General features: G+C 44.9%; 9 protein-coding genes across 9 annotated transcripts; 6 read left to right on the plus strand and 3 right to left on the minus strand.

Annotated features, from left to right (window-relative positions):
* Positions 1-2,283: 2,283 nt before the first annotated feature.
* On the minus strand, positions 2,284-3,784 carry IAQ61_003904 (uncharacterized protein). Its single transcript, XM_003837424.2, has 2 exons — positions 3,724-3,784; positions 2,284-3,565 (listed from the first exon to the last, which is right to left on the minus strand). Exons 1-2 carry the CDS (start codon positions 3,728-3,730, stop codon positions 2,541-2,543), a joined length of 1,032 nt encoding a protein of 343 aa, XP_003837472.1. The 5' UTR covers positions 3,731-3,784; the 3' UTR covers positions 2,284-2,540.
* Positions 3,785-3,909: 125 nt separating this feature from the next.
* On the plus strand, positions 3,910-5,223 carry IAQ61_003905 (uncharacterized protein; the record flags this gene model as incomplete). The annotated part of the gene is made up of 3 exons (XM_003837425.2): positions 3,910-4,227; positions 4,285-4,385; positions 4,435-5,223. Exons 1-3 carry the CDS (start codon positions 3,939-3,941, stop codon positions 5,221-5,223), a joined length of 1,179 nt encoding a protein of 392 aa, XP_003837473.1. The 5' UTR covers positions 3,910-3,938.
* Positions 5,224-5,666: 443 nt separating this feature from the next.
* Positions 5,667-7,400, plus strand: IAQ61_003906 (uncharacterized protein; the record flags this gene model as incomplete). Its single annotated transcript, XM_003837426.2, has 2 exons — positions 5,667-5,869; positions 5,936-7,400. The coding sequence occupies 2 exons, from the start codon at positions 5,667-5,669 to the stop codon at positions 7,398-7,400; spliced, it is 1,668 nt and encodes a 555-aa protein (XP_003837474.2).
* Positions 7,401-8,005: 605 nt separating this feature from the next.
* IAQ61_003907 (uncharacterized protein) lies at positions 8,006-8,534 on the plus strand (the record flags this gene model as incomplete). Its single annotated transcript, XM_066096139.1, has 2 exons — positions 8,006-8,280; positions 8,447-8,534. 2 exons carry the CDS (start codon positions 8,006-8,008, stop codon positions 8,532-8,534), a joined length of 363 nt encoding a protein of 120 aa, XP_065954015.1.
* Positions 8,535-9,814: 1,280 nt separating this feature from the next.
* IAQ61_003908 (uncharacterized protein) lies at positions 9,815-11,641 on the plus strand (the record flags this gene model as incomplete). The annotated part of the gene is made up of 3 exons (XM_003837427.1): positions 9,815-10,178; positions 10,246-10,366; positions 10,423-11,641. 3 exons carry the CDS (start codon positions 9,815-9,817, stop codon positions 11,639-11,641), a joined length of 1,704 nt encoding a protein of 567 aa, XP_003837475.1.
* A 414-nt stretch (positions 11,642-12,055) lies between these two features.
* IAQ61_003909 (uncharacterized protein) lies at positions 12,056-15,367 on the plus strand (the record flags this gene model as incomplete). The annotated part of the gene is made up of 1 exon (XM_003837428.1): positions 12,056-15,367. One exon carries the CDS (start codon positions 12,056-12,058, stop codon positions 15,365-15,367), a length of 3,312 nt encoding a protein of 1,103 aa, XP_003837476.1.
* Positions 15,368-15,517: 150 nt separating this feature from the next.
* IAQ61_003910 (uncharacterized protein) lies at positions 15,518-16,860 on the minus strand (the record flags this gene model as incomplete). Its single annotated transcript, XM_003837429.2, has 3 exons — positions 15,518-15,740; positions 15,797-16,420; positions 16,532-16,860. The coding sequence occupies 3 exons, from the start codon at positions 16,858-16,860 to the stop codon at positions 15,518-15,520; spliced, it is 1,176 nt and encodes a 391-aa protein (XP_003837477.2).
* Positions 16,861-18,954: 2,094 nt separating this feature from the next.
* On the minus strand, positions 18,955-19,455 carry IAQ61_003911 (uncharacterized protein; the record flags this gene model as incomplete). Its single annotated transcript, XM_003837430.1, has 1 exon — positions 18,955-19,455. The coding sequence occupies one exon, from the start codon at positions 19,453-19,455 to the stop codon at positions 18,955-18,957; it is 501 nt and encodes a 166-aa protein (XP_003837478.1).
* Positions 19,421-19,901, plus strand: IAQ61_003912 (uncharacterized protein; the record flags this gene model as incomplete). Its single annotated transcript, XM_066096140.1, has 2 exons — positions 19,421-19,441; positions 19,530-19,901. 2 exons carry the CDS (start codon positions 19,421-19,423, stop codon positions 19,899-19,901), a joined length of 393 nt encoding a protein of 130 aa, XP_065954016.1.
* Between the last annotated feature and the right edge of the window lie 5,998 nt (positions 19,902-25,899).

The raw sequence follows: 25,899 nt of genomic DNA on the forward strand, positions 1-25,899 counted from the left end.
AATTAGTAGTTAGTTTGGCGTATGCGATTGATTGGTGGTACAGTTCTGGTGTCTCTTCCCATTCGGCGTTGATCATATAGTTGTCTTAGCCAGGAGGCGAATGTGAATTGTCACCCTCGGCTTGAGGCGTAATGTCACGCGTCGAAGAACGATATTCGGAGTCTGATTATCCTCAGAATCCATGGGCACACCTGAAACTCCCCTAACAGGCAGCACTGATGGATCCCTTCGTGTTGTAAGGCTGCGCAATGAAGTTCGCCTGGTATCTGCCATAGTGATTCCATAGTCCAGTTGACTAAGTGTCCAAGAGCCTCATAGCAACTGTTCATATCAGGAAATCTTCTGGAAGAAAATATGGGTCTCAATGTGGGACCTTAATATGCCGTAGAGGTCATGAGGCGGTGTCTGCCGTGCACCACAGGTTCTCGCTAAGACACCAAGAGTTCTTAGGTATCTTGCATTTCTTAGGCATTATAACGGTAGAATTCGAAATCAACATCCAGTGGTGATCCACTGGATCGTTAGTGGCCCCGTCTATCTCTTGCGCAGAAACTCGTACGACTGTGATGAAGGGGCATACAGATGCATGTCCCGTTAAGCGTATGACCCCGAGCGTATCATTTGGCTGTCATAGCGCTAAATGTATCGGAAGAATAGCTTCCAGAGATTTTGGATCTGTGGCGTCGGTACGAAGCCTGAGGAGAGTAGGACGAAGGCGAAACGAAGTGAAGCTTCCGGAATAGTCGGGACGAGGCTCCTCCAAGAGGCCGTGCAATGCTTGAAAATCATTCCCCATGCCTTGGAGTCCTCATGGAGCGGTTCAATCCAGATCCTCGGTTGTGGTTTCGCGCTGGCTATATTACATACCAGGACTGCAGGCCTAGTGTGACCAGCCACCTCGCACGTTGATGGCCTAAGTATCTCTTCCCACACGAATGTAAATGGTCACTGCCGAAGTCAATTCAGAGAGTGGCATGCCTATTGTGATCAGTCTTGCATCTTCAGATTTTAGGCACATTTGCCGCCAATGGACGGAGGTGCGACGCAGTTTCACGTTGGCTTAGATCCAAGTTCAGCCTAATATAAACGCCGACGGTCAATATAACTTCCGGCCACTCAATATACAACCCATACCATTGCGTAGATGATCAGCGTTCTAAACCGATGGTCATCCAGGTTTGCGGCGAATGACACTCAATTCAAGCGAATGATGCGTTCTGTTGTATACAAGACTGGGCTTGGGACGATTGAGCCGCAATCTTGACATGCCCCCCTAAGATTACCGCAGCTGTGGTACCACCATGTATTGAATTTACTCAGATTCGCATGTGTCCTTTGTATTTTTTTTCTAGAGCTGAACCGAAGCTACTTGTGGTCGAAAGCGACATAGCATGACCTCAGCTTTTGAAGTTCAGGTCATGTGCTGAATGTGAGAGAGTATAGAGTGGCGAGCGGGGACTCTGATTGTAAAGGAATTAGTACCTGTCCTCCTCAAAACTGAAACAATTGGGAAGGGTTCTGACAGCGCAGTGTAGACATTTGGAGAAGGGGCATGTATCTTCAATCAAATGAGATGAGGTTGAATGCAGACCAAGTTGTTCGTAGAAGGGACCTCGGGCTCGGGAAATAGCACTCTCGAAGCACTGGGACAGATGAAGCTTAGCGCAGCTTTGGCCTCGGCACGCCTTTAACACCAAGCTATCTTTGTGTACCGGAAGCATCGATAGGAAAATGCGGCGGAATATCGCCAGTACTCTTAAATGGAATTGCTCTTGTCCTCTTTCTACATCTTGCTCTATTTACTTTTTGGGATTACAATATGTCTAATGGTCGTGGCTCGTCAGTGACCCTTCTGACGTCACCCCAAGAACAAGCTGTGAGGACGAGAACTTGATCACCTTTGACAACAAAATCACTGAAACAAGTCTATTGAACACGGGCATGGCCAATTTTATGTTATGAAATGCGTGGCATAATCTAAACGAGCTGCTTGCAATAGTTCGAGCAGGAAGGTAACTACAGTTACTCAGATCTATCTGATTTTCGCGAATCTAGAATGTGATAGTTGACACGAAGGATTGCGAAGATAGAAAGCGATGATCTTGTCACGTATTCATGCTACTGCATCTTCATATTCACTCACGGCGTGGAGCTGTTCCCAATCCCTCTTCGATTACTTAACCGAGACCATTTTCATTCTCTTCTTCTTTCAAACCAACACAACCTGAAGCTACATAGCTATAAGCTGCATTGGAGATGAACAATCAAATGATCAAAGAGTCCCTCAGAGAAAGCGCCAGATGGCCATGGAGACGTTCGAACATGACAGCAATTCCATAGAAGGAAAAAAGATGGAATAGAGCTTCAATGTTTGGCACAGTGGTGGAAAAGGAATAGAGGAATGTATTGGTAGTCCCTCTTGTCATATGCACAGGAGGTCTGAAAGTCGGTTCAGCTCGATCATTCCAAGCTGTTGACCTGTGTTACTCTCAATCGCTACTCATTCAACGCCCTTCGACGCCCTTCTTTCCTTCACCATTTCACTTTTTCTTGCCCTGTGCCTCCGTTGAGCCGAGCTCTCGGATGAACACTTTCGTGACACCATCGGGTACATCGTCCACACCATCCTCAAACCCTGGACTGACACCAACCGCGACGTACTTTCCATCGCTCGAAAAGGCAATAGTCTGTACACTTGCAGGGAACTTCTGGTACTGCCTTATCCTCCTCTTTGCAACCGCATCCCAAAGCGATACCACACCATCTCCGCCGCCTGTCGCAAATGTTCCGTGGATTGGATGGTACGCCAACGCATTAACGGGGTAGACTACATCTTGGCCATCGACAGTTTGCCTGTGGCACTTGAAGGCGTACTTCCGTGACTGCGACTCGTCGGATGGATCAAACCACTCGACTGCCACGCGTCCCTCAATACTTGAACTCGAGTATCCCGCGTCGTTGGGCATGCAGGCTACTGCGCGAGTCATGTACTTCATCGAGCTCTCCCTCTGTTGCCACGGCTCTACTGCGACCTCTTCACCTCCACTTCTCTTAGCCACATCGGATAGCTTGTCGAGTTCGTATATGTTGACTGCTCTGCTCGCCATGGCGACAACGAGTTTGGTCGGTGATGCGGACAACGAGAAAGGCTTCGAAGGTAGGCGAACAACGCTGAATTCGCCTGGCTGTGAAAGATGGTGGAGATGTAGTGTGCAATCCCATGATGAGGAGATCAGAAGGTTGTGTGCGGGCGAGAAGAGGACGTTGCGAACGCCTTGCGAATGAGTGGACATGACGGTCTGCGCGCCGCTCTCGAGATCGATCCTCCGTACTTCCCAGTCTAGACCACATGAAAACGCCTCATTGTCATCACGTCCAAAGCAGGCGTCTAGCACTGGCGCGCGGTGCTCGAACTTTTGAAGCAGCTGACCGCCAGGCTCAGAATGGGTGTCGTAGAGGTATACATTGCGATCCCAAGACGAAACAAGTAGTCGCGTAGGGCTGTCTCCTGCGAACTGGACAGAGGAGATGGGCTCTGTAGGGTTTTGCGCAAGCTCGAACTGGCCTGTAGTTGTTAGCTAGGTAGCGGACGATTGCCAATCTTTCGAGGTAGTGGTGTTATCGCAATCGCATGTGCGACCATGTGCAAAGAAGATGATGAAAACTACAAATACAGAGTCGCGAAGGAGTGGCAAGCATTATCGAGCAGAGACAGGCACTTACTGGACATGTTGGCGGCGTTATTGCAAGGGTGGCGTGTGTGTGTCTGTTCAAAGGCAGCAATTGCGATGAAGAGCAAGCTAAGCTTGGTAACTAACTAACGGCGATCGGCGCAGGAACAACATGCGCCGAGACCCCTCTAAGGGCTCCCGAGCTTCCTCGAGGTCCCCCTCACTAACACTTTGGGTCCGCAGACGTCACTCTCTACAACAGCAAAGATGCCTTTTGCGCAATTGGTGATAGGCCCACCAGGCTCGGGAAAGTCGACGTACTGCGATGGCATGCAACAGTTCATGAGCGCGATTGAGCGCAAATGCTCAGTTGTCAACCTCGATCCTGCGAATGATCACACTGCGTACGAGCCCGCCGTAGATGTTCGCGACCTGGTGACAATAGACGAGATCATGGAGCAAGAAGCACTCGGGCCTAATGGAGGAGTGCTCTTCGCACTTGAAGAGCTCGAACACAACTTTGACTGGCTGGAGGAGAGCTTGAAGGAACTCGGAGGTCCGCAACACCATGAATGATCATCGCTTGCAATATCGTATGCTAAGTAAGGCACAGACGAATATATCCTGTTTGATTGCCCTGGTCAAGTCGAGCTCTTCACACATCACGGCTCACTGCGGAACATCTTCTTCCGCCTTCAAAAACTGGGGTATCGAGTATTCGCCCACCACCCATGGCCTGTAACCTAGAGCTAACCTGCTCCAGCTTGTCGTCGTACACTTGACTGACTCCATCATACTCTCACGACCTTCCCTATATGTCTCGTCGTTGCTCCTCGCTCTGCGCAGCATGCTGCAGATGGACCTCCCACATCTCAACGTTCTTACCAAGATCGATAACTTGCGCAATTACCCTAATCTACCTTTTAACCTAGACTTCTACACCGAAGTACAGGACCTGCATTATCTGCTACCATATTTGAACCGCGAGCAAACATCTGGCATCCCAGGGCCGACGACAGCTAGCAAAAACACCGACGAGATCATGAAGGACGCCGATGACGAGGAACCGACATCAAAGTTCTCGGCGCTGAACAAGGCCATTGTGGAGCTAGTGGAAGACTTTGCGCTTGTGGGATTCGAGACACTCGCAGTCGAGGATAAGAAGAGCATGATGACTCTCCTTCGGGCAATTGATCGAGCGGGCGGCTTTGCGATGGGAGGAGTGGAGGGCGTCAACGACACAGTTTGGCAGATGGCGATGCAAGAGACCGGCGCTACGATGGACGCTCGAGATGTACAAGAGCGATGGCTGGACAGACGGGATGAGCTGGATGAGGAAGAGCGAAAGGCCTGGGAAGAGGAGTCGAAGGAATTGCGCGGCCCACCTCTACCAGAACCACGGAAGTGGCCTGAGGATGCGCCACGTAGATCGCAACCTCCAGACAAACCGAAGGACAAGGATGGTGATGACGATATGGATGATCTAGAGGAGATGCGTCAATTCATGGAGAAGAAAAAGAAGGAAGACGGGATCAACATTGTGAGGAAGTGAAAGGGGGAGGTGCATGTCAATTCCCAACAGCCGACCGACGCACATCAAAGACAAAGGTCGATGTGGAGATAGATCTTGCGTGAGCCGAACTGGGGTGTGTTTGATGAAGCAACCGTCGAGACATGTCGAGCAAGTCCTCAGTAGATGGAAACGACATGTGGCGTATAGCTCAAGAATTTGAAGGGTGCTACTACTCGACAACTCACGCCCCAAAATGAAGCTTTAGTGACTTCCATGTCTTGGAGGCCTGTGTATACCGTAGGCCTCGCACCCGCAGCGGGGTACTCGCGCTCAAACAACGCGTCGCGTATCCGGGTGAAAGCTTGTCGCGCTCGGGTTGCAGCATCGCAGTGAAAGCAACCCATTGCTATCACCCTCTTGATATAAATCATGTGCTATTCTCTGCTTGCCTGGCCATCATCTCGCTTGCCAAACTTGCAATCATGTTAAAACGAAAACTCTCGACCGAAGGGAGCGGCCCCCACGTCTCTATCTTTGCGGATGACCCCACGCTGCAGCGTCATAGCAGTCGCAAGCGCCTCTTCCGAACTAAGAAAGACAGACAACGAACCTGGACACCAACCAAGGAACGCGATATGAGCCAACTCCTCGAGTATATACTAAAATATGAAGAGGCTTTCCAAAAGTACGCTTCCGCCCTTGCAGTGCTTGCGACAGCGCCTGCAGTCATGTGCTAATCCCTTACCTACAGCCAGCACCGCCTCCCGTCGCTATATGCGGACTTTGGGCAGCAACTCGAAATAAACCCCGATGGATACCATGCGAACATTGCAGTATGGATCAAAGCCCTCACCGACGCATCGCGAGCCGGTGCTATCCCTGCGCAGGGCAGCACCCACGATCTCCTGAACATCCGAGCCACAGACGAACTGGCGCTTGCTCTACAACATCCCCAACATGGCAAGCCTAGTTGCCTACCAGTGGTGTTCAACGAGGCAGTACAAAAGAAGGAGATGATACCCTTGAAAGAATTTGCAAACTCCAAAGAGAGCATATATAAGACTTCCTGGATACCATCGCCCTGGAAGGTACTGCAGTGGAGCCTGCGTCAAGTCGGCGTACTAGGACAACCTCAGCCCAACCAACTGGCTGCTGGGAACTTTGTGGTTGTCAAAAATGTCGAGATTGCTGCCGATGAGGTCTTGAAGAGTATGAAGGAGCTGACCTCGACCGCGGATCGAGTGCTTTCGAAGGCAGATTTCTTGAAGCGTTTCTCCAACGTACTTAACCCGGCTGTGCCGTTGACGACAAATGATCTCGACATCCTGCTTGTATTTCTTGCACGCGACAAACAGGCGATTTCCTACAACAACCAGACTATCAAGTTCAAGCCTGAGCATGAGGCTATCCCGCTTCCCGTGACTACAGATGACACTGCTATTGCCAATCTTCGGGACACCTTGGCGAACATCAACACACAACTTCTACCTCTTATGGAGAAGGTCGCTGCCGCTGAAGCAGCAGCCCGCGAAGCAGTGGCTAACAAACAGATGGTTCGTGCCAAAGCCGCCCTCCGCTCTAAAAAGCTCGCCGAGGGTGCCCTCGCACACCGTACAGAGATTGCCCATCAACTTGAGAGCGTCTACAATGATCTCCATCACGCAGCAGATCAAGTGGAGATTGTGGAGGCTATGCGCGCTGGTGCTGCTGCACTAAAAGGCCTGAACGAGAAGGTTGGCGGTGCAGAAGGTGTCCAGGGTGTTGTCGATGCTGTCAACGAGCAGATGGCGCTCACAGAGGAGATCAGCGGCATCATCAATGAGAATAACCAGCCAATCGACGAGATGGAGATTGAGGATGAGCTCGAGGCCCTTGAGAAGGCTGAGATGGAGAATGAGAACCAGCTCATCGCGGAGAGGACTCATGCGCGCATCTCAGAAACATATGAGCTAGAGCAGCAACTCGCACAGAAGGTGGCTCAAGAGCAGCGACGCGCAGAAGAGGAGGCACGAGAGAAGGAACGCATAGAGAAGGAGATGGAGCAGCGACATCGGAAGTTCATGGTCGAGCGAGCACGAATTCGAGCCGAGCGTGCTGAAGGAGAACAAGCGATGGACGAGACGTCGGCTGACCTGTCCAAGCTGTCGTTCGCACAGGAGAATGAAGACGACATGGGAGATGAACAGGAGGAGAAGCGCGTCCCTGCGCACGCATGAAGCGTTCCATTGAGCCGCACTTGACATTTGCGGGTTTTGCATAGCACTGGCGCATGGGTTTGGGAATGGATAGGCGTATGGGCAGACGCAGCGTTAGCACGCAGTACTATTTCATAAGCCAACTCTAAGGGTTCACTGCAGCATTCACGAATGCACTTAATATGACATTATACTTGGCGGAATATAGGTCTTTGATGACTCTCCATTCGCTGAACATATCTTTCTTGGAGGTCGCATTGGTGTGCTACTGTCTGACATTGTTGCAAGATTCAGCAACGAGCTTCGCACATCTCGGTATTGCAGGTAGGTGATCCCTTGTTCTTAGCATATCGGTGCCGTTCCGTTCGAATATCAATCCTTTGGGTCGCAAAGGGTCCTAAACTTCCCTAGGTTTCACTTGATTTGACTTTCTGCTCTCCCTCGACGCTAAACTCAATCTAGCCCCGTACAGATGCCACTCCGCCAAGCCCTCGCCATCCCAGCAACCTCACCACCAGACCCTCCACCGCTCTCAGCACCTACACCCCACGATAATCTCTTCCTACGGGAACCTTCTGCTGCACCTCGGAAAGTATCCTGCATTATCCGGCACATCTCGCGTACCAATGCAGTCCTTCCGCAGTGCCACCCGCGCCGCGCGCACCCTCGGAACCATCCGCACACCCGCCAGCACCCTCCGCACCCCCGTCCGCGCCTTCTCACAGTCCCAAATCGTAAAGGGAGGACACGAGACTCAGTATGATGCGCCAGGTGGATGGCTGTTTGGCGTCAAGCCCGGCGAGCAGTATGAGAAGGAGGGGTGGGAGGGCTTGATGTACTGGGGTTTTGGCGGTTGTATTGCATTTGCGGTTGTTGCTTATGCTTTCAAGCCTGACACTAGGTACGTTCTTGAAATATGGAATCGCGCCGGAAGGGAGGGGTACATATGGAGACGAAGGAGGATAGGCAGTGTGGAGGAAAGGGTTGGTGGGAGTCATCGCATGATCGGCTAGGAGCAGAGCAGTGGCAATGTGCAATCATGTGCGTCAAGCTAACGATCTACACAGCATCCAAACCTGGGCCCTAGAAGAAGCACGACGAAGACTCGAAGCAGAAGGCATCCTTGTCGACCCGGATACCGTCAAGAAGGAGTAGAAAGAAGATGCTTGCAACCAGTGGAGGGGATCTGATAGACGACTTGAAAGACAGGCGGAGATCAGGGATAAAGAATCGATTCAAAGTGTATATACGCTAGCAACGACGACCAGTCCGCGAAGGGGTATTTCTTATGTGTGTGGTATCGATTGACTTGTGCTTCATGGTTAGATAGAGTTGAAGCACCAACGGCTTGATGCCGATGTTTTTGCAATGGCATTTGTTTTTTGGAAATTGGCAATCTTGGCTCTGACTCTGGGTGATATGAGATTCGACCATGGAGTTTATAAAGGCTATAGAAATAGTACGGTTTGTCGACCCCCTTAGTCAAATTGACATGGAGAAAGGACGCAAATCACTTCGTGAATGCCACCAACACCGCGAACAAAAATAAGCTACCGGGTAACTAATCAATGTTATCAAACAACAAACAGCATTTTCTTGACATGACATGACGTCCAAACTAAACAACTCGTGACGCATCCCCAATCACCCAGCCTCTTAGGTAACCCTTCTAGGCAACCGTGGCGTCCACACTCACCAGTGACACCATCCTGGACCCCACCACCCACCACCTAATCCCAGACTGACCCATACAAACCCCATCGCCACTTCTCCAAAACACACCACACTGTAGATACATATCCTATAATTCGTCAAGTGTTTAGGAAAGTAGCTAAAAACAACATCGATGACTAGACAAAGCTCCCCTGAGGTGATCTTTCGCCCTGTGGACTGTTGGGTCGAAGATCTCTTTCCTTTTTGATTTTTTTTGGATGCTGGGGTTGAGGCATGAATGGTGAGGTTTGGTATTTGATATTGGTTGTAGGGTTAGGGGGTCGAGCTGGGGTGGAGATGATGTTTTGTTTCTTTTGTACCCGGGAGGGGCGTTTAGATAGTTGTTTAGTGTGGCCGTGTTTCATGAGTGCAGGCAAGATTTGAATATTATTAATTTCTTGAGTTAGTGATACTCAAATATTTTGTTCTGATAAATAAAAATTAGTCACATAGTACTTCTATAGAAGTCCTTGCTCAAAGGAATCAGGATGGTATCGATCCAAGGAGGTGGAAATCTGGGGTACCAATAATTTAGCGTGTACACGCATGCGCCAAAGCGCGTCATCCCGTTCCCAATGTCAGCTCGTCAGCCACAGTTACGCGCATAGGCCTTGATATGAATTGTCGTCTCATGATGAACTGGCCACTTTACACTGTTTTAAATGTGATATCTACATTGTAGCACTTGAGAAAACAAATACTATTCCGCGGGAGCATTGGCTATGCCACCTCCATCCTCTCACACGCTGTACGAATCAGGCTCCCTTGGTACCGATGACAGCTCGCCCAAGTTCACACCCTCATCACGCTCTTCGCATTCGTCCGATGGTCTGGCTGTGACCGACGACCCAGATTCATATGAATTACGTCCAATCACGCCTCGTATCGAACCGGCCATCAATGATGATGATGAAGAAGAAGAAGAGGGGGCGTTTCTGCATAGTACTCGGCGTGCATCAATGGACTCGGCGCAAAGCTACGAGCTATACACACCTGATGAGGACAGGGTTGTATTGAGGAAGCTTGACATACGACTGGTCGGCTTCATGGCCCTGCTTTACAGCCTGAATTTTCTGGATCGGTCAAGTGAGTGATCTTGGTGTACATGGATATGCACATTGGTGTCGTTTCTCGGCTGACCATATATGGCAAGATATTGGGAATGCACGTATTGCAGGGCTGGCTGATGACTTGAATCTAAGTTCGAGTCAGTATCAGTGGCTATTGTGGGCCTTTTATATTACCTACATTCTTTTTGAATGGATGACACTTATGTATGTGGCCAGACCGAGCAGACCTTGGATACGACAGCCTTGCTCATGTCTCTTAGGTATCGTGTTGTGACGCCACATATTTATATTTCGCTATGTGTTCTGTCCTGGGGATTAATAGCATCACTGCAAGCGATAACAACATCGTTCGCTTCCCTGCTCGTACTTCGTGCACTTCTCGGCATCAGCGAAGCAGCCTTTGCACCTGGTCTCCCGTTCTACCTATCCTTCTTCTTTCGACGACATGAACTGGCTTTCAGGACAGGTCTAATCGTCTCCGCTAGCCCTCTCTCAGCATCATATGCTGGAGCTCTGGCATATGGAATCACCAAACTAGGCGAACAAGGGCCACTTAGTCCTTGGAGGCTATTGTTCTTGCTTGAGGGTTTCCCGAGTGTGCTCATTGCAGTCTGGGCTTGGGACTTTGTGCCTGACGGACCAGGTTTGGCCAAGTGGCTGACACCTCGACAGCGGGAAGTTGCAGTTCTTCGATTGAGACAGGAGAAGGATGGAGAGGCAGAAGACCAAGGAGACGAAAAGCAGTACAGCCGGAGTAAGCGGGGAAAGTTCAACATCCAGGAGGTGATTGAAACGTTCAGGGATCCAAAATGTTACCTCACTGCTTTGATGATGTTTTGCTGCAATGTGGCCTTCAGTAGTATGCCAGTCTTTTTGCCTACGATTGTTCAAGAGATGGGATGGGAAAGCATCACAGCCCAAGGGCTAACAGCACCGCCATATCTGTTTTCTTTCGTCGTGGTCTTGACGACGGCCTACTACTCAGACCGTCTGCAACTACGCTCTACCTTTGTTATACTACATTCCGTGGTTGCGACGCTCGGCTACGGTACGATAGCCGTGTCTGGCTACTACAAGTCAGAAAACACGACTCTACGGTACATAGCGCTATTTCCGGCAGCTGCAGGCTTCTTCTCGGCCATCACCATTATCATCACATGGACAATCAACAACCAGGAAACCGACAGCAAGAAAGGCACTGCCATGACGATTATGAATGTCATCGGACAGACGGGACCTCTCGTGGGGACTAGTATCTTCCCTGACGAGGATGGTCCATATTATGTCAAGGGTATGAGTATCTGTGCTGGCTTCATGTTACTTGTTGCGTTCCTTGCAGCCTTGCTCAGATGGGTGTTGAAGAGGGAGAATAGGCAGATGAGGGACCAAGGAAGCGGAGGCGGTGAGTACGCAGGTGTGCCACTTGATGAGGATGCACGGGTGAGACGCGAGAGAAAGAAATTTGTATTCATAATCTAGGCGGAATGACAATATTTATGATAGTATCTGCGGTGATTTACTAGATGTTCAAGTCGCCGAGGCGTGCGTGTGTGGTGCGGATGAAGCCCTGGAGAGCGTTGACGTAGCGCCAAGCTTCCACGTTAGGGAATACCTACTGTAGAACAACCACCGCACTTTCTGTTCAGAGTCTTGACCTCGGACGATAACACAACACATCACTATGTCTGCCGCTTGATCTTGCAATCGCTGCTTCAACGAGCTACGATCAGCCCTGTGCGCTGCTCTCGTCTGTTCCCGAACACGCACCTCTTATCACGTGCTTAATAGCACCAAAGATTGCGACACGGCTAATTCACATGCACATCATGCGCGCAAAACACACACTACAAATCTGAAACTGCCTGTTGGAATCCATCACGATAGCCATCGACGATGGAGGGGTTTAATCCACAGGCTGAACCGCGTGAGCGTGCTAGTTCTATAGCATCAAGAGCAACGACATCACAGGAACACACTCCAGAAAACTTGGACCTCGAGAGAGCCTCGACAGCTGTTGCCAGCCCGGAAATTTCACCTCAGCTTGATGTTCCTATCAACTCCTTCAAGCCTGAAGCTGACCTCGAGAAGCAGCCAGGTCGTGGGAAGCCTCGTACTGAGTCGGATTCTATCAAGTTTGGTGGCGAAGAGGAGGACCCTAATGTCGGTGTCACTTTCCAACGCTCAGCCACACCTTCGACTGTGCATAAAGCCAAGGGTTTTGCCTACCAGAACGTCGGCGAGAGCGGCATAAAAAGAATGCACAAGTTCTCGTTGTACGAAACCAGCACGCGATTCTACCTTGTTGGCGCCGACATCATGGAGAAGCAGTACCGTGTACTAAAAATTGATCGTACATCGCCACCAGGGCATTTGAACATCTTCGAAGATGACATAGTATACAACAGACGGGAAATGCACCAGCTTTTGAACACGATCGACGATGGAAATAAGAGCACGGGAGGTATGCGGTTGAGATGCAGTACCTGGGGTTTGCTGGGCTTTATCAGGTTTACAGAAGCTTATTACATGCTTCTGATCTCTAAGAGAGCGCAGGTAGCTATGCTTGGTGGTCATTATATCTATCAAGTCGACGGCACCGAAATGATACCTCTGACGACAGGCTCAACATCAAGGTTTCAGAAGGACCGGAATCCTGAAGAGGCGAGGTTCCTTGCTATATTTAATAATATGGATCTGCGACGATCCTTCTACTTCAGCTATTCCTACAACGTCACGCGGAGCCTACAGCAGAACATCATACAGGAAAGGAAAGCCGTGAACGAAGGTGCTCCGTATGCCGCACGGGAATTCCAAGACATGTTCGTTTGGAATGACTACCTCCTAGATCCTGCTCGCGATGCGTTAAAGAATGTGTATGACTGGTGTCATCCCATCATCCATGGATATGTTGACCAGTCTTCGCTCGATGTCTTCGGCCGAAGAATCTACATTACAATCATTGCTCGGCGTTCGAGATTCTTCGCCGGTGCTAGATTTCTGAAGCGCGGAACAAATGATCTAGGCTATGTAGCGAATGATGTGGAGACTGAGCAGATTGTATCTGATGGACTCACCACATCATTCCACGCGCCTGGACCACGACTGTACGCTAATCCCATGTATACTTCATACGTACAACATCGCGGCAGCATTCCATTGTACTGGACGCAAGATAATACTGGGGTTACACCCAAGCCGGACATCGACCTTAATCTGGTGGATCCCTTCTACAGTGCCGCTGCGATGCACTTCGACAACTTATTCGAGCGCTATGGAGCACCAATATACGTTCTTAACCTAATCAAGGCTCGAGAACGAACTCCAAGAGAGTCTAAGCTCCTCTATGAGTACAAGCACGCTATAGACTACCTCAATCAGTCTCTGCCAAAGGACAAGAAGATCATATACGAAGCTTTTGACATGTCGAGAGCAGCGAAAACTAGGGGTCAGGATGTTATAGGTACCCTGGAATCTCTCGCGGAAAAGGTGCTAGCTACAACGAGTTTCTTCCATAATGGCGAATTAGATATCGATGCACCACGCGTCCAGAATGGTGTGGCACGTACGAATTGTATCGATTGTCTTGACCGAACGAATGCGGCGCAGTTCGTCATTGGGAAAAGAGCACTGGGACGCCAGCTACAAGCACTTGGAGTCATCGCGGGGAAGACCGTTGAGTACGACTCGGACTGTGTTGAAATGTTCACGCACATGTTCCATGGGCATGGCGATGCAATTGCAATCCAGTACGGAGGCTCACACTTGGTCAACACGATGGCCACATACAGAAAGATTAACCAATGGCAAAGTAGCTCCCGCGATATGGTTGAAAGCTTCAAGCGCTACTACCATAACTCATTTCTTGACTCGCAGCGTCAAGAGGCATACAACCTCTTCCTTGGTCACTATGTGTACCGACAAGGTCAACCGCTTCTGTGGGAGCTGTCATCGGACTATTATCTGCATCACCAGGATCCTCAAGACTTTATTCACCGGGCTCGCCCAGACTATATTGAATGGTATACGTCATCGAATTTGCAGACGAGAACCCTTCCACCCTCAGTCGCACCCGGTCGTAATAATGACGTGTCACCCGAAGCCGAAATCAGTACTCGCGATGACTACTGGCTCGAATACTATCGCCCGCTAGCAATATCGTCGTTCCTTAAGATATTCGCGTTTAGATTGGCGTCACCACGCCCTGGTAGAGATCCTAGGGATGGAACACATCCGTCCAGGAAGGAGAATTTGTCACCTTTCGTGCCTCGTAAGAAACATGAATATGGGCAAGAAAGGGACGGGAAGAAAGTACCTCGCAAGGGAGTGACTATCATCGACCCCTCGAGCGAAACGGAATCCCGCCATGACAGCATCGTCGGGCGTCGAAGGAGGGAGATACATCTCAGTGTGCCTCATGCAGACTCACCGGCTAAGCAGTCCATCCTGCGAGAGGCGCATTTCGAGACCGAGATGCCACCTCCTGCAAAGTCAACCTATCAATCGCTCGGCAACTCAGCGACTTCGACCGGTCTGTCGTCGACCATGAAACCTGGCTTCAGGCCTGCCGACAAAGCTCTCATCAATCAGTGGACGCTAGCGCAATTTTATGACAACAGTATGAACCCTTCTGTGTCGGTTGCAGAGGAACATGAGTATGCACGCTACATTGAACACCCACTCAATCTGCCACTGGTTGTCAGCAGTGAAACGCCAAGTGCAGGCGACCCCATCGCAATGGAGTACTACGACTACCTATCCATGACCGAGGGCGACATTCCAGCGCCCAAAGACTTTGACGAAGATGGCATCCAAATCACCCTCCCCGACGCTCCGCGCCATGATACCGATGCCGCATCTGTCCGCTCCTTTGCCTCTCACAGCCGTCCGGTAACCTCGCAATCTGTCAGCACGCCTTTTTCCCACGCTCCTTCGTACCCGTACCCACCACAACACTCCTTCCACCCCCATTTCTACCCAGATATGCAGCTCCCGATCTATACGGCTCCGCCCAAGTTTCAGACTGCGCAAGAAGATATCGAGGAGTTTGAGGAGTTTTTGAGTGTCAAGGAGAACCCGTTGGATGTGGAAGAGGAAGATGGGGCCAAGAAGCGGTATAAGGCGTATCGGCAGTGGCTGAGGGGGAAGAGCCTGTTCAAGCAGAGTAAGGTGGATCCAGAGTGGCAGAATCAGTTGCCTATTCGTTGATGCATTGTTAGACTGGATTAGCGGGATATGGCTTTTGGCGTTTTGGAGGAAGCATCACGGCATGACGAATCATGTTGATATGATCATGGTATTTCTCTCATTTTATCTTATACGCATTTTGCTGGAAGTGAATACTAAGATTTAAATGTTTTACGGCTTCAACACCAATTTGCCCGTCGTCTTCCTGCTCTGGATATCTTCCGTTGCGCGGACGATATCGCTCAATGGATAGACATCGTGAATCTTGACTTTCAAACCATCCTTATCAATGAAGTTCCACAGTTCCTTCGAAGCCTGTTGAAGCTCCTCGCGAGTGGCGATGTAGTTGAACAGCGTTGGACGCAGCAACTTGACGTTCTTCGCAGAGAGCCGTCTACACTTTATCAGCATGGTATTCACATCGCAACGGAATCACTCCATGGAACTCACGCAAGAGAAAAGCCCTCGACAGGACCGGACGCATTCCCAAAGCTCACCATGGTCCCCTTGCGCCTCACCACCGCAAGCGAGCTGTCAAACGTCGCTTTACCCACCGAATCAAACACGGCATGCACACCCTCGCCACCCGTAACCTCAAGCACCTTCTTAACAAACACGTCGCGATCGTCCTCGTGATACTCCAGCAGCACCTCTGCCCCATTCTCCTTTGCCAGCGCCCTCTTCTCCGACGTACTCGCCGTCGCAATAACTCTTGCACCCACCGCCTTCAACAACTGACACAGCCACAATCCTACACCCCCTGCTGCCGCCGTGACCAGAATCCAATCGCCCTTTTGCACGGCATAAGCGTCGCGGATGAGCGTTACGGCGGTCAAGGCTTGCAGCAGGGACGCAGCGGCCGTCTTGCTGTCAATGCTATCTGGGATAGGCACCGTGTAGTTTGATGGCGCGGCCGTGTACTCTGCATATGCGTATTGGCCCATGTATGCTACACGTGCACCTACGGGAAGATCAGAGGGTACATTGGGGCCTACGGCTGCGACTGTGCCTGCGCCCTCGCGGCCGAGAATGTAGGGGAAGTGTGGGGGCTGGTAGACGCCTGAGCGGAAGTATCTGTTTTGATTTTGTTTAGTTTTTGTGCCCCCTCTGTGTTTTTTCTTTCTTTCTTTCTTTCTTTGGGGTCGCTGGGCGGATGGATTTGTGGGGAGAGTATGGCTGGCTCACGTGTCAATGTAGTTTATGCCGATGAAGTCGTTCTTGACGAGGACTTCGCCGTCCTTGGGTGTGGGGACGGGGACGTCGGTTTTGTATTGGAGGACGTCTGTTCCACCGGTTTGTTCGATGAGGACGGCCTTCATGGTCTTGGGTAGTGATGCCATTGTTCTCTTCCAGATGTTTTGGGGAGTGTCGGTAAAGTGTTGGTGGGCTTTCAACGACGGAAGTCTTGCTACTGCTGCTATTGCTCCAGTATTTGAGTTTCTAAAATATTTCGTTGTTCGCGCAATGTGGACAAGTAGAGTCATGAATTGGAAACTGAACTGAAAAGCACGCATGCAATAGGTTTTGTGGACTTTGAGGCTTCATTGATGATAAATACACGGCCGCGAGCTATGGCGGGACTGCCCCGCTTCCCCGCGCACGTCATGTTATAGCTTCCTCGCGTTTGGCGTGGGAAGCGTTACTGGATTCGTTACTTGTCATATTCCTAGGGCGCGATGGGTTTATCCGATAGGGCGGGTGTCGTCTGCGTGTGGTTCTCGGATAAGTTTTCCCGGGGATAATGCTACATGGGTGAGTAAGCTTCGGCCACCGCAGTGAACAATCCATAGGAGTAGATGAGTAGCAGCTGGGTTAGATATTAATGTGATCAGGGAGCTGAATACTCTAGATCTAGAGACTATGTACAAGGGTAGCACTAGGGAGACTTGTGATATCCCTCAGGCGATCTGTTCGAGTTCGATACCAAGGCTCTAGCTATTCACACAAGATTACGCTCATGATATTAACAGTTTAATGAATATACCAATAGTTCGCTACTATTTAGTCCATAAAGAGTCTACACTTGATAGAAAATAAAGGGTAAGATGGAAAGTGATTATTTAACCACTCGCTTTGAAAAGGTCGAACATCTACTAGCTAGCTGAACTCTCCAGTTGCAAGATAAGTTCGAGATCCAAGTCGTGCCATTCTCTTATGCTTAGAGTAATTGCAAGGGAAGCACTGAGGCTTTGAAACCGGATTCGAATATCTTGAATTCCAAGTACACTAAGCCGGAATTTGGGCACGTAGCCACTACGGTACAAAACCGGTTTATAGTAGCCATATTTATCTAAAGTAGACTAAGAAGTGGTTTAGGTAGAAGAAGTAAACCTAAATAGGGTTTATTATACTATGTATTCCACAAAAGTAAACTACTTTTATTTCTACTTCTATTAATCTACTAGTATTACGTAGTAATACCTAGTTTCCTACTATTTAAGTATTTTACCCCTCCTTTCTTTAATCTTCTTCACCACCTCTATCACCACCTCTATCACCACCTCTATCACCACCACCACCTCCACCACCTCTATCACCACCACCACCTCCACCACCTCTACTACCTCCACCACCTCTACTACCTCTATCACCACCACCACCTCCACCACCACCACCTCCACCACCTCTACCACCACCTCTATCACTACCACCACCTCCACCACCTCTATCACCACCACCACCTCTACCACCTCTATCACCACCACCACCTCTATTATCACCACCTCCACCACCTCTATCACTACCACCACCTCCACCACCTCTACCACCACCTCTACCACCACCTCTATCACTACCACCTCTATTATCACCACCTCCTACTAGTAAAAATATCATGACTCATCATTATGTCATATGTGCGTATAGCGTGAAGCTAATCTTTTCTACCCCTTTTAGTCTTAGTTAGGTATTATAGCGTATAATAGAAATAAAACTACTTTTTATACTTAATTTAAACCCCTACTATAAAAGTAAACCACCACTTTAAACCTATTTACAGGTATACACAAGGTCAGTTTACAGCTATATAGTAAACCCCTAGCGTACCATTCTACAGTAAACAATTTTTTACCGTAGTGAGCTCTGGAAAAGAGTTGCGGTACACAGCCATACATATCAATTAGGTGGCACTCGGTATGATTCAAGAAGAGCAAGATATCAGTGCGATCAATATAAGCGCCTGCACAAAGAAGAAACAACACGAAATCGCTTACACATTCAAGATTGATACATCTCAATACTCGCACCCACATACACGGTTATGATAGTCCGAATGAGGGAAGTGACGAATGGCACAGCCCAACTTCTATGAAAAGCCTGCACAGGTGTACAAGTGCAGTCGTGATGATGATTTAAGAATACGCGGCGCAGCTATGTATTCAATTCACGGTTAGACGATATCGTGAGTGAGGGTGAGGTTGAACATGAGTTTATACGCCAAGTCACAGTGACTTGATCTATGCTGGTGACTACAGATTACTTTTGGTCGCTTGCAGCTTGTAAACTATCTGAAACTTCTTCTCTAAAATCGACATACTCGTTCACCGTCATGGAGCCTACCAACAGTCATCAAGGCGTGGGCAGAAGAACAATTCCCCTCCCAATACAAATCACTTCGAGGCGTAGGCAACTTCAGATTTCGGTTGGATTATGCCATAGGAGATAAATGGATCATTGAAAGCCTCGTCATAGGAAGGAAAAACTAGCAAGACACGACAGCCCATCGATGTAATCACCTGGCCTTCAGATTCTAGTATCATAGTGGGATACAAGCGACCGAACAGCGATTCTATGGAGATATTAGATCTACAGAAGGACTCTACAAAAGAAATCGGGTTCTTCGAGCCGTTTTGCTTCACGTTGATAAACAAGAGCGCCACTTCCGTCGCGCGGTTTGAAGCTCTGTGCGCTATTTCCTCTTGTTCCGAGGTCTTCCCAGATCTGTAGAGGAGGATTTTGAGCGCTTCATTGCGAACTTCCCAGGCGCGTGTGAAGATAGTGCAGCAGGCTTTGCGAGAAAGTCGCGACCGACGATCAAGGGAGAGTGCAAAGTGAAGACGAGGGTTGATGAAGACAATGACGTTGATTTGTAGGGTGGTAAGTGCATCCATTTCACTATGTTGAACTATGATGGCTGATACTTTATTCAATAGGTACTCTGACAAGATTTCCACACAAAAGGAAGGGAACCGGTGATGATTCGGTACAACATTCTCAGGTCGAATTTCTCAGCAGTCCGTCTTCCAGTCCACCCACAACCTTACAGGGCATCAGGACCAACAGAGCTGGCCGTGGGACAAACATCCGCAATTCTGAACCCGCTCGTGAAACTTCCCAGGCGCGTGTGAAGATAGTGCAGCAGGAATTTCGTGAACGTCGAGACAAGCAAGTGCCAAGATTGAAACCTGAGCCGAGCATCATGGAAAATATCAAATCGGGAACAGAAGATGGGCCGGAAGGGTCGGAAGAGCAGAGTGTCGGTCAGCTACGGATAAAATTGTTCGACTCCAATGTCAGACTCATGGTTTCTGAAAGTATGGTGAGGGCAGCTGAATAGGATGCATCTTTTTGGAAGGCTCGGTATGAGAAGTTGAAGCAGTCTATTGCTGACAAACCGAATTGATTGAGTTAGAGTTGGTGCATCGGCCTGCGCAATGCTCTGCCCATTTATGGTTATGGATATACAAATGATAATGTGATTCCTTTGGGCACATTACTGCAAGTGAAAGTAAAGTCGCTATGCATAATTAAGTAAGAGTGATTGACGTGTAACCTGGAGCTCAAATCCCGCATAGAGAAAGGATACCCCAAAGCACATTCGTATCTCCCACAGTCATCTTCCCACCAAATAAAAATCCAAAACGGCCCGCATGTTATCCTTTATACCATGTACTAGAGGCAGGCAAGCCAGTCTGCGTAACATAAGACAAATGGATCAGATTGATCCTAGTGGAAGGTCTGTGGATGAGAATTGTCACGTTACTCGCTTCTCCAAAGCGTCAAGGAGACTTCAATTCCAAAGACGTATAGATATCAGAGCTGGAAGAGTCGCAGACGGACTGATACCGTGGAGAGTATACATGGGTTAAATGCTCGAGGGACTATCGGTAAGCTTGAATGCGCTAAGGAGAAGATAGGCCAAAAAGACATACCGGTATGTGTAGCGTGCAAGCACAAGTACATCAACTCCAGCAATGTCCTGCACAGTACTCTCGAAGAAACGAAGTAATTTTACGACCATGAAAAGACGTGAAGACATAGGCGCAACACGCTCTGCTCCACTGTTATTCCCTCAAGATGCTATAATTGACTGCATGTCCAACCCTGGCATGTTCAGAGTTGGGGGACCTAGGGGGGTGCACACCAAATCTAGGTGTTTCTAGTGTCTCTGGATCAATGACTCGCAGCTGGTGAGGAAGATCCATGCGGACACTAGCAATGTCTCGAGGGCGCAGTTCATATGACCATGGAATTAGCGCTGCGTGAACTCGTATTTAGCATAGGGTTAGGCTGTGCTAAGCTCTACTAGCTAGCTAAGCGAGGTTAACTAAATATTATACTATAAGATTTTATAACATGTTCTAAACCTATTCTAAATATATTCTATACTAGTAATACTATAAGCTACTACTACTATACCTATTACTAATATATCCCTCTTATCCTATATAAGTAGATTAAAATGTGTTTAGAATATGTTCTTAATAGGTTATAGAAGCACTATTAATAGTACCTTACCCTTAGCTATATTCTAAATAATATTAGGGTATAGCCTATAGTTAGCCCTAATAGAGTAGTTAAGATAAAGAGTAGAGAGCGCTACTATTATACTAAGATTAATAATAAGGGCACCTTATATAAAGTAAGAATAGGTTCTAAATATATTCTAAATAGGTTCTAATATTCTTAGGCTATTCTAGGTACTAAGGGCACTTTATATACCTATACTAAAAAAGATTATAGGCTTAATATAGCCTACTATAAGGTTAGTAAGGTTAAGAAGACTAGCTAGCCCTCTATAATAGAGGTCTATAAGGTAAAGAGTAAATATATTATTAACCTATTCTTAACTTATTATACTAATATATATAAACTTCTATATAAAAGTTATATATAATTACTAAAATACTCCTTACTATAAGTTATTTAGAATATATTTAAAACTTATTACTAATATATTTTATAGAAGTTCTCTAAGCCTAGCTAGTAGCTACTATAGGCCCCCCTATAAATACTAATACCCTCCTAAATATAATTTAGAAGAAGACTTATAGTAGCTATAATAGTAATAAGGTATAGCCTATAAGAACCTATTAAAAATATATTACTAACTTATTATAGCTTAACTTTATTACTATATCTACCCTACTAAGGATTTAAGGTTATTAGGTTCCTTATACTATTTATACTTATAATTATCCTAGCTATAGTAAGTTATTTATAATATATTATTAACCTATTCCTAATATATTTTAAGACTATTACTTTAATACTAGTATAGACCTTGCTAATTCCTGCTAGAATACTACCTAGTTCTACTTGTGGTATGCTTTTATAGAGCCTAGGGAGGATAGGGAGGATAGAGAAGATACTAGAGAGGGGGAGGGAGATAATAATAGTAACAAGTAGGAATATATTAAGAATATATTAAGAATAGGTTCTAATAAATAATATATAATAGTATATAACCTAAAGGGGTAGTAGTAATTACTAAAATAAACTCTCTACTCTTTTTTTTTTCTATCTACTAAAAGTAAAGTACTATTTACTTTTATAGGGTCCTTTAATAGTATATAACTTTTTCTTTTAACTTTTATAGGTATTATAAAGCTTTAGTAGTCCCTTAGATTAAAGAAGAATCTAGCATTTATAGGTGTCTAGCTATAATATATTATTAATATATTCTAAATATATTTTAAGAGACTAGACTTATATCTCCTTTTTACTACTTTTACTAAATATTATTTATAGTGTAAAGGGGAGTAACTATTTACTCCTCTTCTTTACTCTCTGCTTCCTCTTTAGCCTCTACTCTAGCTACTACTTCTTATTATAGACTAGCTATCTTAGAGGGTTCTTAAACCTTAGAGGAGGCACTTAGTATAGTCTACTCTACTAGTAGAGAATATATTATTAACGTGTTTAGAATATATTCTTAAGTATTTACTATTAAGCTCCTATAGAAGATCCTTACTTCTATAATACCTTGTATTATAGTTCTACTATAGTTTACTAGGGCTATTTAAACCTTAGAATAATACCTCTTAAGGTAGTAGATAAGATTACCTCTATTAGAGAAGTAACGCTAAAATAGTTATTAATATATTATAAATATATTCTAACTTATATATATATATACTCTACAAAGTTCCTATACCCCTAATCTAGCCTAAATAGCCTAGTAGAAAAGCTTGCTAGGAAATACTATACACCTATTATTTAGGTAGGATATTATAGGAGAGAATGCCCTAGTATTAGATAGAAGTAACTTAAGCTTAATATATTACTAGTATAAATCCTACTTAGTATTAGAACAAGTTTATAATATATTCCTAATATATTCTATTATATACTAACTTTAAAAGATCTTTATAGACTATATTAACTAGTTATATCTAATAATATTAAGAAAGATAGATAGTAAAATAGTATTAAACTCTTAAATATAAAAAGTTCTTATAGAGTATAAGAAGAAAGAAGAAGAAAGAGAAGAAGAAAGAATATATATTTATCTACTTATATATACTTATATAATAGACTAGAATATATTAAGAACTAGTTAGGAACTAGTTACTATATTTATAGACTAACCCTACCTTATATAAAAAGTAGCTATCTCTTTCTTAAGTTTAAACTGTGCCTTTTATAATTTAAATAGTGCCTTTTTCTATATAAGTTCTTCCTTATCTACCTCTAGCTTTTCTTTTCTCTCCTTTAGAGCCTAATTACTAAGAAGAGCCTTTTATTATAAAGTTTATAGTTATAGACTAATAATAAGTTAGGAACGTGTTATAAATATGTTTCGCGAAGCATACCTTTAGGTTACTATTAGTAGAGGAGAAGAGCCTAGTAGTAGAGAAGATAGAAAAGGGGCTAGTAAACTTCTTTCTAATACTACTCTACTACTTGCCCTCTAGCTTTAGGCTTTTAAGCGTGCTCTTTTATTTCTTATTAGGACTAAGATATATCTAGTTAAGTTAGATATAGCAAGACTTGCTTTATTATTATCTAGAGTATTATTATTATTATAGGATGCGTTCTAAATATATTCTAAATATATTTTAATTAGTAAATATATATAACACTAGCGTAAGACTTACTTTCTCCCCTCTAAAGCTTTTTAAGGTACCTTTACTTAAGCCTATTAGGAGTTCTATAGTTATAGCGTATTCTAAACTTGCTCTAGGCTTTAAACTCTTTTATATCCTATAGATCTATCTAGTATACACTATATAATATTACTTATATAATTCTAACAGGTTAAGAATAGGTTATAAACTTACTTCTAAGTAGCCTTAAGAATACTTACATGCTTACTAGTTTTATATCCTTTCTAGCCTGCTTGCTTAGCTATATTTAAATAAGATTCTAGTTTTTCCTATACCTCTTTTAATATTTTACTATAGTATTGCATAATCCTAGTAGTAATTACTAGGTTTTTCTTATAGATTGCCTAGTTTTAGGTATCTTTAGAGGGTTTGTGTTCTAATTATATAAGAATAAGTTAGGAACATGTTTAGAATAGGTTTAGAATATATTTACTTATATAAGAGGAGGTTAGTAAGCTAAAAGTATTCCTCTACTATTAATGCCTGTAGTAATTTACTTAGATATAAAGAGGTAGTATTATCTAGCTCTCTTTTATATGCTTTATAAATACTTCTTTATAGATATACTTAACAAAATCTTATATAAGATTAAAGTTACTAGCGCTAGTTACGCTTATAGGGATTAATTAACTAGAGATAGCGCCTAAGTCCTAGAAACAAGTTAGAAACACGTTATAAATATGTTGCAGTACGCCATAAAACTTGCCTATTATCTACTTATTACACATATTAATAGTAGTCCTATAGAATCCCTATAAGTAAATATACCTCTATAATACTTATCTTTTTATAAGTGCTTTACACTTCTAAAAGAAGTTAGTAATAGTAACTTAATATATCTTAGTTATATCCTTATCTATAATAATTTAGCTAAGTGTAATAACTATAACGTGTTAGAAATATGTTATAAACCTATTCTTAATACGTACGCTTCTTTTCCTATAGGTAGAAGATTACTATTAGAATCTCTACCTATGCCCTATATAACCTCTTATATAACATATCTATCTAGAATATATCTTAATCTAATAGAATTAATACCTACTCTTTAAAAAGGTAAATAATTAAGTTACCTAAGCTTAATATAAAGATTTGCTATATATACGCCTATAGTAACGTGTTAGCAACGTGTTCTAAACCTGTTCTCTTATACCACGTATAGTTTTAGGATCCTAATACTTTATCCTCTACTTATAGTATACTCCTCTAAGGCTACTCTTAAATAGGAACTATAGAAGCTTTTTACACTTTATAATATATAAGATTTTATCTTTATTTATAAAGCTAATATATATTTCTTTAATAGAATAGAAACCTTTAAGTTAAAGATAGGTTTAGAGCTAGGTTAAGTTTAGGAACTAGGCTATAATAAGTTAGGAACATATTTATAACAGGTTGTAAATAACTTATATTATATAAGCTATAGAGTAAGCATAGGCTATAACACCTTTACTACTTCCTTAATATTACTATTAGATAGTGTTAAGGGAGGAGGAGGTATATATATATGTATACTAAAAGAAATAATAGTAAAAAAAGGTATTACTACTATATCTATTAGTATAATTACTTAGAAGGTAACTTTATATAGGATTTTAAATAGAGATCCTTGCCTTTATAGATAATTAACGCCTAGAATATATTAGGAATATATTAGGAATAGGTTACAATATACCTACTATACTTCTTTATCTAGCTTAACTATAGCTTAACTATAGAATATAAAGCAGGACTACTAGAAAGATTTAATATCTCCCTAGTTAGAAGACCTTATAGATATATAGAGTCTACCTCTAGTAGTACTTAACTAAAATAATATTTTTTCCTAGTAGCAGATATTAGGCTATAGTTCTAATAGCTAATATATAGTTAAGCCTATTCTATAATTTACTAACTTATTATTAACACGTTTTAAATATATTTAAGTTTTGCTCCCTACCTAATTTACTATAGTCCTTATTATAGGATAATAAGACACCTAGTAGTCCTTATAAATCCTTAAAGAGAAGCGCTTAATAAGGCTATAATAATAGCTTCTTATTTATAGTTCTCTTTATAAAATTTTCTTAGGTACTATACTTTTTAAGGTTTAGATCTAATTATATAATATATTATTAATAACGTAATAAGAATATATTTATAATATGTTCTTAAGATACTTATACACTTTTACCCTAGAGTATTAGTATTTATACTAGCTTGCTAGCTAGCTATTAAAGAATAGTA

This window comes from Plenodomus lingam (assembly GCF_022343315.1).
Source record: "Plenodomus lingam strain CAN1 chromosome Unknown contig_18, whole genome shotgun sequence".
Taxonomy (NCBI): domain Eukaryota; kingdom Fungi; phylum Ascomycota; class Dothideomycetes; order Pleosporales; family Leptosphaeriaceae; genus Plenodomus; species Plenodomus lingam.